Genomic DNA, 15,388 nt, shown 5'->3' on the forward strand with positions numbered 1-15,388 from the left:
TCCCTTATTCCCTTATTTGATGACTGACGTTGAGACTGAGGAGTGAATGTCATGATGGTGAGTGTCTTAATATCACAGATATGTGAAGAAGATGTGTTTTTCACTAAAGCAGTGTAGAGGAGAGCTGGGCACAGATTAATATTTATATCATACAAGCTGCACACCTCTTCTCCAAATGAAAACTTCAGCTCTATCTTTGCGAACAACCTATATGTTACAACTTAAGCAGATATAGAAACAAAGAAGGCTCAGAAAGTCTGGTAAATAGATGTGAGCAGAATTCATTCAATATAGTTCTACGTTGTTTAAACCAGATGAACTTTCCAACCTAAATACATAAGAATTTTCGTCAAATAATATTAATGAAAGGTTCCAAATTTATTTGTAAGAAAGAAAATATAAAATAATAAATTGCAATATATTTTATTTTCATTGCTGCCAGAGCAAACCTTGTACCTATTTTTTTTTTTCAAAATGCTTGCTGACCTTTACACTTAAATTATGTTAAAATTTCATAAACGGTTGAGCAGTATGTTACAATATTAACAGATCTTGTTCAGCTGACTTCCATTTAATGTTGAGGATGTTTTGTTCCTTGTTTTAAAAAGTATTTAAAGGTTTTGATGGCATAGTGATGTTATATTATAGTATGTTTCTGGTGTATCTATACATACAGAACTTGGTACAAAAAGGGTCTTCAGGTTGAATCTTGAGAAATATCAGAGGGCTGTAAAAGTTGGCAATGAAGTGGTTCCTAATGGAACATGAGACGATGACCAAAACACACTTAAACCTGTTTAACTACATAAAAAGTCCACATTACAATTTTACCTTACATTAAGCTGTGCCCTGCTCTCCCATCCATGTTGAAATTTAACAATCAACTCATAACTAAAATGTTCAGTTGGACTTACCACATTGCCTTTTCTAAAATTGTGATGTAGGCCTTTTCTTTGAATGTCACTGAGTCCTCTAAAGTAGACTGTTGCTAAGAAGTGCAATTATACAAATACCACAAAATGTGATACTTGCATTTTTTGTATTTTCTCATATGCAAAAACATCTTAGACCCAGAATTTCTTATTCGGGGATGCTGCTGAGAACAAAATGACGCACAAACAGGTCTCTTGCTGTCTCATCCAGGCTGGTGGTTGAATACTGTATATCATAGCTACTCTTGCATCATATGTATAAATTAGTGATGAAATAAGGGTCCAATAAGGACTGCTGGTATTCATACCACTGCCTGTGAGTGTAGCCTAAGTTAAGAGTACCTAGTTCAATTTACCAATTAAAATATATTCATATGATGAACTGTTATAACTTTTGATGGTAACTTAAAACACAGACCAGAGGCTCAGCTGATGGTTGTCTGACTCAGCAGAAAAGAAAAAGTGGTCTGTGAGGTCAATGAATAAAGAAATGACAATATATTTTTGTTGTTTACTTACAAATGGATGCTCTCAAGGCATGCGACCCAGCATCTAACTACCTACTGTAGAAATTTACTGCTCTGTAATGTGTTTAGTGTTGTGTTATATGTCATTATATTCAGTATTATGTGTCTGTACTGTGACTGTATTTAGAACATTCTTCTGTCTATTCTTGTTTATCCCTACATGGTCATGTCTCTCACACCTGTCACTTGTCATGTATAGACAGAGCCTCATCTTGGCATCAGTCCAGCAATAACACGGTATCAGCTCAGTGTCTTATGGGCTGGCTAAGTGTCTGGTACCTGCGCGCAAACGAATAAACTTCACTTTTCCAGACATAAGCCTGGTCCCCAGGTTAAGTTAGGGTTTGGATTCTTCACTATTTAAGATTTTTAAATGATAAATAATTAATATACACTCAATAAGCACTTTATTAGAAACACATGTTCACCTGCTCATTCAGCCAATTATGTGGCAGCAGTGCTGTGCATAGATTCATGCTGATACTAGTCAGCAGTTTCAGGATATATTTCGGGTTCATATCAGCCATCAGAATAGGGAAAAAATGTGATCTCAGTGATTCTGACCAGGGCATAAGTGTTGGTGCCAGGCGAGCTGGTTTGGGTATTGCAATAACTGCTGATCTCCTAAGATTTTCAGTACTAGAGATTACTCACAATGGTGCAATAAAAAAAAACATCCAGTGAGAGGCAGTTCTGCAGATGCAAATTCCTTGTTGATGAGAGAGGTCAAAGAAGAATGGCCAGACTGGTTTGGGCTGACATAAAGGTACAGTAACTCAGATAACAACTTTGTACATTTGTGATGAACAAAAAAGCATCTTAGAATGCACAGCACGTCAGACCTGGAGGTAGATGGGATACAAAAGAAGAAGACCACTTCTGTCAGCCAAGGATAGAAAGCTAAAGCTGCAGTGTGCTCAAGCTCACCAAAACTGGATGGTGGAAGACAGGAAAAACGTAGTCCAGTTTGATGAATCTTGATTTCTGCTGAGGCACACAGATGGCAGGGTCAGGGTCATTCCTTCATGGCCACAATTTATCTTCTAACAGCTACTTCCAGGATGATGAGGCACCATATCACATAGCCAAAGTCATCTCCAAATGGTTTCATGAACATGACATTGAGTTCAGTGTTCCTCAGTGGCCTTCCCAGTCACCAGATCTCAATATCATTGAACACCTTGGGATGTAGTAGAACAGCAGCATGAATGTGCACCTGAAAAATTAGGAACTGCATGATTCAAACATCAACATAAACCAGAATCTCAACGGAATGTCTCCAGCATTGTGTGGAATCCATGCCAGTAAGAATTGCGGGTGTTTTGAATGTGTTCAGAGAGTGTATCATCATCAATGTATTATCAACATCTGTTTGAAAAAAGGGAAATAAATAGATTCCAGGAATGGACTGATAAGGTAACTACTGAGGTATGTCATTACGAAATTGGATCTTTCCAATCATACGTGTGTATAGTTGTGTCAGTATGTACATGTCATTGGCAGTCATCATATTGCTACTGTTGGAAGAAAACCTTGTATCTCTAAAATGATAACTTTACAGAAGAAAAAAAATACTTTACTTGTAATGTAAGTCAATGTCATGAAATCTACACAAAATATAAAGGGCAACAGGCATTTTCAAATTATGCCAAAAACTGAAAAACATCAAAAATGGAGATACACGGTTTTCTTCTGACAAAAGTGATATGTAGATACCCTAAATAATTAGTGACCTGTAGTCAGGTTAGCTTGTAGTGTTATTTTACCTGTAGGACATCATAGCTCAATTGAATTGGTGTCAAAGATTTTTTTCCACTATTCTTAACAAGCTATGATATTTTACCTGCAGAGGTCAGAGATGGGTGGTGCTGTTGCGTCCTTGAAATAGGCATATGATTTGAGGTTATTCTTACTCTGCAGAAAACAGTTTTGCATGTGCTGAATGCTTTAGGCTTTATGAGCCTAAACCTGTGTTTAAAACCTGTGTTAAAGCCAGATAACTGTTTGTGCTGCCTGAGACTATGAAATAGATGTCACTAGCACATGATTTTTCCTATTTTGTGGTTTAATGTGGTACAGAAATTTAAAACACAGAGGAGTCCGTAGTATCTACTGTGATTCCTTTATAATGGCACAGGCTTTCTGATGCTGCGAATCAGAAGTGAGTTTTCTGAAATAGGCCTTGAAAGTTAGCTAAATTAAAATCTAGTTTGAATGCCAACTGGAATAGTTGTGCTTTTAATGTGTCTCAATAAGGTTTAAGCTGGGCGTGGACTGTATTGCTGTACACATTTAAGACTATGATTCCACAGGTTTTATTTTTCTGTTTATTTTAAAGGATAGCCACTAGGGGGCAAACAATGCTGTGGGATTTATATTACTGAAATTTTGGCCCAGAAGTTTTCTAGCTTAGGGGTCAGCAATTTTGTCCACAAAGCATTGCTTTTGATGCAGGTTTTCATTCTAACCAAGCAAAAGCACACCTGATTCCATTTATCAGTTGGTCTCAGTTTTCAGCCAACTTATCTCTGATTATATGACATGACTGATATAGTTATCAGCGCCTGCTTGGTTGAAATGAAAATCTGCAGCCACACTGTCCGTTTTCTGACAATTGATGAATCAGGACCAGAGTTGAGAAATGCTACTGTAGCTCATCACGTGCATACTTGTTTAGCACAGGAATCAAGACAATAGATTACCTTGGGGCCAGGAGCCAAGAAACAGGTCTGAGAAAAACTCTACCCTTATCCAGGTTGTTTTTAACAGACCAGCAGAGGCCACTACACCTGTGACTGGCCTAAAGGTGAAATCCAAATACAGTAATTTTATTTAACCAGTGAACCTACATGTCATCTGAGATTTGAGCATTGCTGATAATGGTAAACCAGCGATAAATACAAAAAAACCATGTTTTCTTTGGGTACCATTTTGCTTTAGAACACCTTGCATGTGTTTTTCCACCATGAATGGATTTACAAAAAAAAGTATATTTTTAAAGTTCTATCATAAAACTTGTAAAACAACATCTCAGGTATCAGACAGCATTTTTGTAACCATTTAGTACTGGTTACTACCACTTAGTAGCTGTATGTGAGGTAGCTTTTAGATGCGTTAAAACACTTTGGGAAACTAGTTCCTATCACCGCCCACGTGAACAGTTCTATGGCTTTGTTTACATCTTAAAAAATATTATTCCCCTGTAATGATTAGTTAATTAACCAAATCACCTTGCACATATTTTATTAAAAAAAAGAACTAAATTAAAATTTATAACACCATTTATTCATGCGTTCACAATATGTACAAGAGGGCACATTGAAAAGAGTATAAATGAATTTTTTCTTCAGACTTAATATCTCAAGTCTAGAACAAATGAGACAATCACAATCTATTGTAATTTGCCCAATATAAACATGAATTTCCAATAATCTTCATATACCACTTCTGGGTTATGTACATAAAACAATGACACAACAGCTTTGAGGGTATGTGATTATTCAAAAGCATGTATCACCAGGCTGTCTTACGTATGTACAGTGACTAAATGTACATTGTAATATTATGCATTGAAGGTTTTTGGTGTGGTACCCCTGTAGCCACCATGCTCCTTAGCATCTAACGCTCGGATACACCTGAGGTTTGGCACCTGCATGTGTCTTGCTAGCACAGTTGCAATGGAGGGGAATGTTCCCACTAACTTTGGAAAATAACCCTGAATTTGGTTTAAATTCATTAAGGTTACTGTAAAACAGAATAATTCCAACATAAAAGAAAGGTAGTATTCGCCATCCTTGTTAAATGAGCCAAACATTTACAAGCTGGTAAAGTCACAAGTACAATCAAACGGTTCAATCCAGACCTGACTAGATTACAACTCATTGTAACTGGCAGTCCTGTTTGCCACGTTATTCCTTCTTAGAGGTAATGAGTACTAGCTGGATCACTTACGACCAAGACAACGCATTCAAATGCTTCCTGAATGAGAAGTGATTCATGTGAGGTCCATGTGCTTGTGTAGCTAGTACAACAGCATACAGTATTTACACCTACACTAAACTAGCCAGAGGTTATCTGCAAGGAATTCAGGAAGAAAAGAGCTATGGTACATACATGAGACAGAGGAGTATCAACAATGCAAACCTAGCAGTACCTGATTTGTAGCCTGAAAGGTGAGACAAATTCTGTTTCTTGACCTAACCATCAAGAGGCCACAAGTTGTCTCCTTTCTCGCCATTATGAAGACACCATTTCGGTAGGTTTCTGAACATTTGCAAGACTAAGAAATATGTAAAGTGCTGCAGAGAGAAACTTTCAGAATTCTGTCGAGAAGCAAAATGTTTGGAATCTACATGGTTAGAGAGAAAGATTTTTCCAGTCAAACTGGGGCATGTTACCATTTTCAAAGCATTGCAATCGAAGGGGAAAGCCCCTCCTTTTTTGCCACTTTAGAAGACTGAGGACCGCACAAAGCAAGGAGACTACAGGGATTGTCTATTTTATATTCTTCACCATACTCACAAAATATAGCTTTTTCTTTTGAAGGGAACAAAAAAACCATGCTCACAGACATTTTGGACACCAGAGTATGATCGTAAGCATGTGCTGCAAGCCGAAGCATGGTGCTGTTTTCTCTAGAATCTGCGATGCGAGGCAGGTCCTGGTCTAGAGGTATTCCTCACATGTTCTCATGAAGTCTATGCAGATGGGACACCTGTACAAAGCCTCATAAGACCAGGATCGTGCTTCGTCCCTGCTTCAGCCTCTCTGCTGCCTTCTTTCTTTTTCTCCTTCTCATCCTGCATTCTCCGATTCCTCATCCCGCATTCTCCTCTTGTTCTTCCCTAATGCCCTGCTCCCAGGTCGCACGGTGAGGAGGGAATATTCTGCGGGGGAGAGGCACCGGATGGACCCCCAACCCTCCCTCCTCCTCCCTCTGGCTAGGTTTTGGGGGAACGGCTGGTGGTCCGGCCCGGCGCAATGAGGCGTGGTGGTGGTCCTGCATGGGGTTGAAACCCGCTGGGCGCAGATGGCAAGGCCGTTGAGGCTCCGTCGATTCAGCTTCTGGACTGTAGAGGCCATGTTCTGTAGCAGTGCCATAGTGGCCATGGCCATGGCCATACTGACCATGCTCAGGAACCGACGGGTAGTGCACATGTTCGTGCACATGCTCAGGCACTCCACTGAAGTGCACATGATACTGCGAACTTATGTGCTCATCAGGACTCCAGTAATGCACAGGAGCAGCGTCTATAGGATTGTCGTGGCGACTAGGGGTGTCAGCATGGCCCGAGACAGGGCCATCATGACGACTGGAGGAGTCACTGTGGGTGTTGTCGTGACGACTGGGTGTGTCAGCATGACTGTGAACACTCTCACTGAGGGAGGAGACGCCGCTGCTTGCGCTGCCGGACAGAGTAGAGTTGCTGCCACCCAAAACTGACACAGGACTGGTGGGAGAACCGGGGATAGGGTGTAGAGGAGACTGAAGTGGGGCGGGGGAAGAAAAAAGAGAACAGAATATGCTAAATTTATGTAAACAGTTTCCAAACTTTTCATCCAATCATTTAATTTGCATGGTAAAAATTACATATTCATAGGCCAAAATGTGTAAAACTACATATCCCACTTTGTAAATTTCACCCAGATTTGTTATCCAATAATCAATAATCAAACTCATGTCTGGTAGGTGTGTGTACATTTTAGCATAATAGTTGAAAAACACTAACCAAAATTATTATCAGTACCATCAGTAACAACAATAATAAGAATAATCTACACAATCACCTTATTCTACTGACTTAATACAACAAAGACGTTTTGTTTATTTTTTTCCCATTGTATTCTTTCCAGTTGTCATTTTTGAAATTATAAAGTTCAGTCAGTAGGGAGAACAGTGTACTCACTGCCCAACTCACAAGCACAGCAATTGGCTGAGGAACTGCTGAATGTAGTTGTTTTATTGGCTCCACTTCTTATGAAGTGTCATGAATCAGACACAGAGAAGTTCACACGTCATTATAGGCACTTTCTTATGCCAACGTTCCTATGGTAACAAAACCTTGTAAGTTTGTAATTGAAAGAAAAATATTGTTACCTACAAGGTTAATGTAACAAGATGTTAAGAGTTTCTCGTGTAAAATGTAGGCAATATTTTGTGTAAGTTGTAGCTGATCCCCAGTGAAATCTTCCCATTTATAAAAGGAAATGATTTTCAAACACAAATCTCATTATTCTTTTTTTAACAGAGCAAATAAACACAGTGAAAAATGGACTTCATTGGCTTCTGTGTTTGTGCATGCTGAGTTCCCACTTTTACACTGCAAATATACTGAATCTAGACGGCCTTATTGAGACTAGTGTACTCTACTGAATGATTGAGAGTGCCTCAGAAGCAGATGAGACAACATTTCACTGCATCATTTTCAGTTACTGTTGGTGCAACATCATTATGTAGCTCAGCACAGGGGAGCATGAACTGCTTGATTCATGCTAGGTAGGTGCCAGATTGGTGGAGGTTAGAGTGGCTTATATACAGAGTAAGAGAAGACCTGCTTTACAGTGGAAAGGAATGTGAATTCTGACAAATTGTTTTGACAGTTATTAGTTATTAATTGTTAACTGAAAAATCACAGACACAACATATGAAAAGAAATGAAAACAAGTTTTAGGTTTTATGGAATGAAAAAAACAAAGCCTAACATACCTAAAACATACAGCCTACATTCTTACATTTACCACATATTCTTAGCCCAAGTTAACAGGGGCCTGGCAGGGGCTAGCTTGAAGTTCATATAGGGGACATTTCGCATACTGCTATATTCACACTAGACCTGGGCGAAGTCTACAAATGATTAACACATTATTTACTAGTTAAAAATTCATGATTATCAATTACATACCCCATCCCCTCCACTCAGTATACTCATTCTGCTGCAGCTTAGGCACAATTTCTGTTCTATTTTTTAGTTAAAATGCTTTTCTGGACATAATCTGTATTAATAAAATCTTTTAAAATGACATATATAACATAAATAATATTGAATAACTCAATACTTTTTGAAAACTACTTCACCTTCTCTACTTCAAAATGTTTCAGGGCTGAAGGAGCCGTTCTAGTCCATTGTAAAATTGAAGCAAGCAAAACAACAGTTAACATAAAGTCAGGAGTTTGCCATCTTTAACCACTTTTTTAAGGAGCTAACTATATAGGCTAAGTACTACCTAACAAACACATTTGTAAGCTGTAACTTAAGACTAAACTCAGCTGAAGCAACTTGAAGTTTAAAAAAGTACAGCTGTTCCTTAGCACTGTGTGGCTCAATATTCTAACTGCGATAGTGCTGTACTACCTTTAGGATGGTGTAATTTCAGCTATATCCATTTATCAGTGGCTCTGATACTACTGATTAAAGTTGAGAGGAGTCGAAAAAGAGTTGAAAGAGTTGAGAGAGTCGAGAGTCTGAGATGACTCCAAAAAAACCCAGGAATTGTGCATGAATAATTATGACTACTGAAACAAGTTGTAGTCTTGTGCCCTCATGCGTACCAGCTTATTCAAATAAATAAACCTATTAACCGAAAGCATTGGTTGAACATGTATGTATTTGTTGGTCAACAGTTAACCGGTTAATCGTGTTAGTCATGAACATCTCTAATGCTAATATTTCTTACCTTTCTGAGTGAGCGCACAGGCAAAATTGGCGGAGGCTCATTCATCTGCTGCTGGAATGTATCAAAGTGCATCAGGAAATGACCTGTACAGACAGGGGGAAGTACAAAATAAACAGAAATTAGTGGATGTTGGTCTATAAGAACGTTAGCATTTGCAAGAATGTTTTAGAGAGTATGAACATCTAGAGAGTGTGTGCCCTTGTGTTAACTGAAAGGGAGAGGTGACAATAAGAATGAATTGACTTAAATTGTACATTCTGAATAAGAGACTCATACTTTTGACTCATGTTTGAGTTTCTTTGCCTAAGAATGGATTTTTGAGATAATATTTAGGTCTAATATCATTCAAGTACATGTTGCACTAGGGGTGTGGAATATGAGTTCTAGAGCTGTTACTATTCCTAAGACAGCAGTAAGTTGCTTTAGTCTTGATCTCTTTCTGCACCTGTTTTGCACCAATCAAATTACTGTTACTGGTGACCGGTCCAGGGTGTATCCTGCCTTTTGCTCAACGACAGCTGGGATAAGCTCCAGCATCCCCCGTGACCCAGATAGAGAAGCGAATTAGAAGGTGTGTGTGTGTGTGTGTGTGTGTGTGTGTGTGTGTGTGTGTGTGTGTGTGTGTGTGTGTGTGTGAGTAAAAAAGAGTAGTGTAGGACATATTCTATACATAATCACTGGCCAAAAAAAACATGTTTCCAAAATGATAATTTTACAGGAGAGGGCAAAAACTTTTAATGTAAGTTAATGTAAAGAGAAATTATTTGAAGTGATTTTGGAGCATGTCTGTTGGTCCATTTATCATGACATATTCACATAATGTAAAGGACAGCTGCTGTGCTTAAATTATGTAGAAAAATTAGTGGTTTGTGTGTGTATTACCCTGTGGAAAGGTGCGGGAAGAGCCATAAGGTGCTGTCAGAATACCAGGGTTTTGCATGTATGATCCTGCTTCTCCATCCAAACTCCAGCTGCTGGGGGCTGTAGGGTATCCTAGGGGGAGACATGAAAATGAAGCATACACTGCATAAGCAAAAAGTTCAATCGAGTAAAGTGGCGAACTGGTTGAAAATGAAGGGGATAGCTTATAATGCTTAACAAGTATGTCTTTAAGTCTTTCCCCATTCCAAGGGACAAGAGACAGGGCCTCATTGTGGAAGGAACCCTGGATCAACCCATGGGATTTATGGGTCTAGGGTGTCCCTGCAGGCAATTATGAAAATCTAAACAGCTATTTTGACTTGTGGTTGGAAATTTTTTAGTGAAACAGACAAAATATTAAATACATTCAAATTTGTCATTTTGTTATGGCTCATCATAATCAAGATGCTCCCCATGTCTTTCCTCAGTGTCTTCTTTTTTGTCTCCTCTAATCACAGCTTAGCAACTGTTCCAATATTCACCATTACTTTATTCAAGCTTTTAGTTTTTTTAGCAGAGAGACTGCGATTCCTTAAATGTACTTTTAGTTTAGGGCTCTAAATATCCAAATGATGTGCCCAGGGGATCTGTAAAAGCGAGATGATGCACATTTTTATTGTTATTCTAAAACATCAGCCACTGGAGTAAAAGAAAAAAAATTGTTAATGTCTGCATAATATTGCTACTGTTTTGTCTCATCTGAAAAAAAAAGTGCATCACTGAAGCTATCATGCTGCCATTGTGGTGCTGCATAGCCCTCATGGAACTTGTTGTTATATTGTTAAAAAAGGTGTTGTCCACCAAAAAAAAGGTAGCAATGTGGGGTCCCAACAAACATTTGTCCCACGCCCGAAAATGTTATGACCCAGGTCTGAGTGCTGTACAAATACGTGTTCATCGACGTTCTGCTATTGTGTAACACAAATAAAACCACAATCGTTTAATCACTTTGTCACATATTTAATTGCTTCTTTTAGCTGTAATAAGAAATTACGACTTTATCCCGAACCTCGCTATAAAGCAGCTAAACTATGTGCCCACATGCAGTCAGTGTCTCAATCCAAATACAATCCAAATATTATACCAAATAATAATCAATTTGACATGCTATGTACAGAGGCATAATGACAGGACTAGAAGTGTTCTTCAGCTGATGAAATGCATTAAGTATGAGACTTGTCTGGCCCTTTTAATGGCTGGCTGAGAAAACCAACCAGACAGCAACTCAAAACTGGACTGTGGTCCGAAACCAGATACCTGGCAACTCTGCAGCTTGGACATAAATACACGTACACATACAAATGTGAAGAAAGGTTGACTAAAGAGTGTGTACCTCGGTCAGTGAGGCCTGAGTGGGGATCAGTACATGGTTTGCAGGGACTATGCTGCTGTAGTATAGAACGCTGAAGGTTGTTCATCTACAAATAAGAAACACATGCATTTCCAAAAAAGCCAAAACTCATAATGAAAATATACTGTTCATAACTGTACATACATGGACAGTTCAATTACAGTTAGATATGACCTATGTACATGTACTCATAAAAAATGCTTAAACTTTAGCAGTGGTTTCATCCAGTCTGAATAAACAGTCTAAAATCCCTTTCTAATGAAAGAGTGTTGTTTCTTTAATACCTGTCCGTTCTCAGTGTTGCCATAGTAAGCAGTATTGTTAGGTCTCTCCCTATGTGGAGGTAACAACATCAGCAGCTCACGGTTATTCTTGTTCTTATCAGAGAGAGAGGGAGAACCTGAGTGAGAAAGAGAGACAGAGAATGAGAAAGAATGGAAAAGAGAGAAAAGATAGACACAAAGCGAAAGACACCAAGACCTGAGGTTGAGAAAATAAGTGTGACGAATCTGTGATGTGGTGTATAGCAGTGTTTTACCTCTCGCACTAGAAGGAGCGGAGTTTATCATCTGTGAGGAAGAGGAACGAATGGAGCTGAGGCTTGAGGACGAAGGACTTGGCTGGAAAAGACAAACCAAACCCCGTTAAGATATTTCATTCATTAATATGTAATGATTTCACTCATCTGAGAACATTCACCTGCATGAGTGGAGTATCTTCTGGTTGGTCTATTAGCCCATCTGTCAAAATCATCAAAGGTCCGCCCTCACTAGGAGGGTGGGAGGAGGGGAGGCGAAGAGAGCCAAGGGGACTGAGATGAGCAATAGGTGAGAATAAAGAATGAGAGGGAACAGGGAAAGAAAAAACTTCCATTAGACTTTAAAATATAAAGCCCTATATCCTACATTTTTCTTACATTCCACATTTTTTGTGGTTTTATGTACCAACAACAGGCTCCATTCATGATCATTTACTAATCTTTCTTTATCCATTTGAAGTAAACATGCTGCTTTTGTTACTGTGCCTTTAAGACATACCTTTAATAGATATATGTGAATGACCTCTTCTCTGGTTGGTCTGTATTGTGCCTTACACTCCTTATAAATTTATTTATTTCTAAACAGATGTGGCTAAATAGGCCGGTATAAGTAAATGTTTTTGTAACATAGTTTCCAGATATGACCTCTGTGGACTCAGGAGTGAATGGCATGTTTTGAAATGTAAACAGTGCTAAAATTACATGAAAAATCAAAGAAATGTTCTTGTTTCATGATATTGGCCCTTTAAAGATGAAAACTAGTTTTTTGGGGAGTACATTTGAAATTCAGACTTCCTTTTGGAGACAGAGCAACAGGTTGAATGGAGCTACTAGAGACGGGAAATAAATTTCAATACAATTCTGTAAATTAAAAAACATACTATTTGGCTTTTTTTCTGTGACTTCTGTTTAGACAATTTTCGAGTTACTCTCTTGTCCAATGGAATTACAAGGTAACTATCTCTAATAGACAGACACAGGCTTCACATAGAATTCTGTTATATTAGCTTCTTAGTTCCAGAGCAAAACTAAACAAGCAGACTGTAGACACCAATCATGTTTTGGCTGTTTTTTTTTTTTTTGTTTTTTTTTTTTTTGCTGAAGCACTCCATTAGTCAACCGGCTTACATAAACCATTAAAATTAAAATTAACTTGAAAATTTCAGTCTCAGAAAAGAAATGTGGCACTTTAAAACTGTAAAAATTAAAAGTCTCCCGGTCGCCAAAAAAAGGTATTCCTTAAAAAGAAAGGCCTTGAAATGGAACACAATTTTACCTGCTCTTTAGCATGAGTCTAAAGCCTTATTCAAGTTGGAATCTTGAATTTTTAGATTACAAACAGTACAACGATTATAACAGTCCTGTTTTGAATTAATTTTAGTCTTGTCTCCCCGTCACCCAAAAAGGATCTATTGACTATTACCACGTTTAGTAATTACATTTTCATAAAGTCAAATCAAGCAGGACTGCTATTACAGAAGAAGCTTGGTGTTCAGCATAGTATAAAAGGTAGTTCACTCACTTGGCAGACTGGCAAGACTACAGACATTGCATTTTCGCACAGGAAAAAAATCATTTATCTTGTATATAATCGGTCAAATTATAGCACGTCCCCATGTAAAACTGATTAAGATTGAATAGGGCTTAAGATTAGCATATACATGGATCCTATGTTGACTACCCTGTCCCTGACTGAGTATTTTGAACAGCTGAGCATTTCAACAGCACAACCAGTTAATCATCCACACTAATTGCACACTAAAAATATTATAGGAAAAATGCTTAATTTTAAGATGACAACCAAAAGTTTTGCATGTCTGTCTCACCTGTGCCTGTGAATTACTCGGCTACTCTCTGGGCTTGGTGGCAGAATTCTCATACCAGAAGGACAGAAACGATCCAGTGCAGCAACACCCTGCAAAAAAAAAAAAAAAGAAGAAGAAAAAAGTAAAAAAGTTTTCAAGCACTGCATTTTTTCAAGAAAATAATCTAACAAATAAAAAACCAATACATTATCCCATCTGTTGAGCATTAGATGAATAAATATACTTCAGACTTATGCCTCTTACTGAACAATAAAAGACTTATGCCTTCAGACTGAACAATAGTTTCAACATCCCTGTTAAACTGATAATCATTTGAATTGCTGCCCTGCTAGAGCACTTTAATATGCTTCTTTTGTGGTACAGATGCTAAGGGTGCTTGCTATTCAAAGTGTCTTAGCATGTAGTAGTGAAATGAAAATTCTTGATTGAAACCATAATTTAGGACACACCGCAACAGAAAACTGAAAGAAAGCATATTTTAATACATACTTTTGTGTTTATTTATGCTTTTAAATTAATGTAGTAATGCTGACACTACTTCAAAGGCACCACCATGTTGGGATAGAGAACTAAGAGAACGAGAGGACTAATTTAATTTTAAACATGTTATTAAATAATATTAAATATTAAAGTTGTAGATTTATGAAAATACAATAGTTAATGGCTTCTCAAAGACATCTATAGTTGAGAACTGCCCTGCTATAAAGTAACTTCTGAAACAGTTGGGACATTATGTGAAATGCTAATAACAGAAAGCAGAGATAAGTAAATTCTGTTTAACCTCAATTTACTGTACTGAATAATAAACAGAGACAGAGAAAAGACAGATACAAAGCGAAAGACACCATGATCTGAGGTTGAGGTACAAATTTTAGGTGGCAAGCCTCATATGACCCTTGCTCAGCAAGGACTGGGCATTTCACAGTATATCGTGTTTAAATGAAAGAGGCAAACAATTTGAGAAACACAGCTATCTAACGTAGCTTGGATAGCAAGTTTGCTAGCTAGTGCAACAGCTAATTTAAATGACATTTTAATAAATGACAGTTCATATTAATTTAAAACTTCTCTTCAGCTCGAATAAAAACCACAGGTTATGCAATCATTTCAAGTTTTGTTTTGACTACTGGATTTTCTGTATGTAAGTCTGTACTTCAGTTGTGGTCAAGCCATGTTGAACGTGACAGGCTCAAGTCTAGACTCACATGAAGTGACTTATATCGTACATATTTATCAGAAGCGAAGCACAGTAAATACTCACATGAGATAAACCACTCCTCATCACATGGAACTGATCAACCAGCTTTTTGTGCAGGGGACGCATTTCAGGATGTACCAGCTTCTCATGGACAGCCAGGCCTACTCCCAGAATGTGAACCTTTGACCATAAAGCGATTTTAAGATATAAATACATTTTACTGAAAATCAAATCAAATCAAATTTATTTGTAGCACTTTTTACAACTGATGTTGTCAAAAAGCAGCTTCACAGAATTCCTGTAAAGACAAAGTTTTAACATGACATGTAAAAAAATACAGGTTAGCAAGCCAGGTGCAACAGTGGTAAGGAGAACCTCCCTCTGAGGAAGCTGAGGAAGAAACCTTGGGAGGAACCAAGGC

At 38.0% G+C, this 15,388-nt stretch overlaps 1 protein-coding gene across 1 annotated transcript in view; it reads right to left on the reverse strand.

Annotated features, from left to right (window-relative positions):
• Window positions 1-4,722: 4,722 nt before the first annotated feature.
• LOC108434414 (dedicator of cytokinesis protein 3-like) overlaps window positions 4,723-15,388 on the reverse strand; it is a 101,533-nt gene continuing 90,867 nt past the window's right edge. The window contains exons 46-54 of the mRNA XM_017709513.2: window positions 15,031-15,147; window positions 13,770-13,858; window positions 12,105-12,216; window positions 11,944-12,025; window positions 11,690-11,805; window positions 11,388-11,472; window positions 10,016-10,126; window positions 9,134-9,216; window positions 4,723-6,944 (exon numbers count right to left, since the gene is read on the reverse strand). Of these exons, the coding sequence (XP_017565002.1) occupies window positions 6,276-6,944; window positions 9,134-9,216; window positions 10,016-10,126; window positions 11,388-11,472; window positions 11,690-11,805; window positions 11,944-12,025; window positions 12,105-12,216; window positions 13,770-13,858; window positions 15,031-15,147 (1,464 nt within the window). The 3' untranslated portion in view covers window positions 4,723-6,275. The remainder of the gene's footprint in view (window positions 6,945-9,133; window positions 9,217-10,015; window positions 10,127-11,387; window positions 11,473-11,689; window positions 11,806-11,943; window positions 12,026-12,104; window positions 12,217-13,769; window positions 13,859-15,030; window positions 15,148-15,388) is intronic.

Source organism: Pygocentrus nattereri, chromosome 29 (assembly GCF_015220715.1).
Source record: "Pygocentrus nattereri isolate fPygNat1 chromosome 29, fPygNat1.pri, whole genome shotgun sequence".
In the NCBI taxonomy this organism is placed as follows: Eukaryota; Metazoa; Chordata; class Actinopteri; order Characiformes; family Serrasalmidae; genus Pygocentrus; species Pygocentrus nattereri.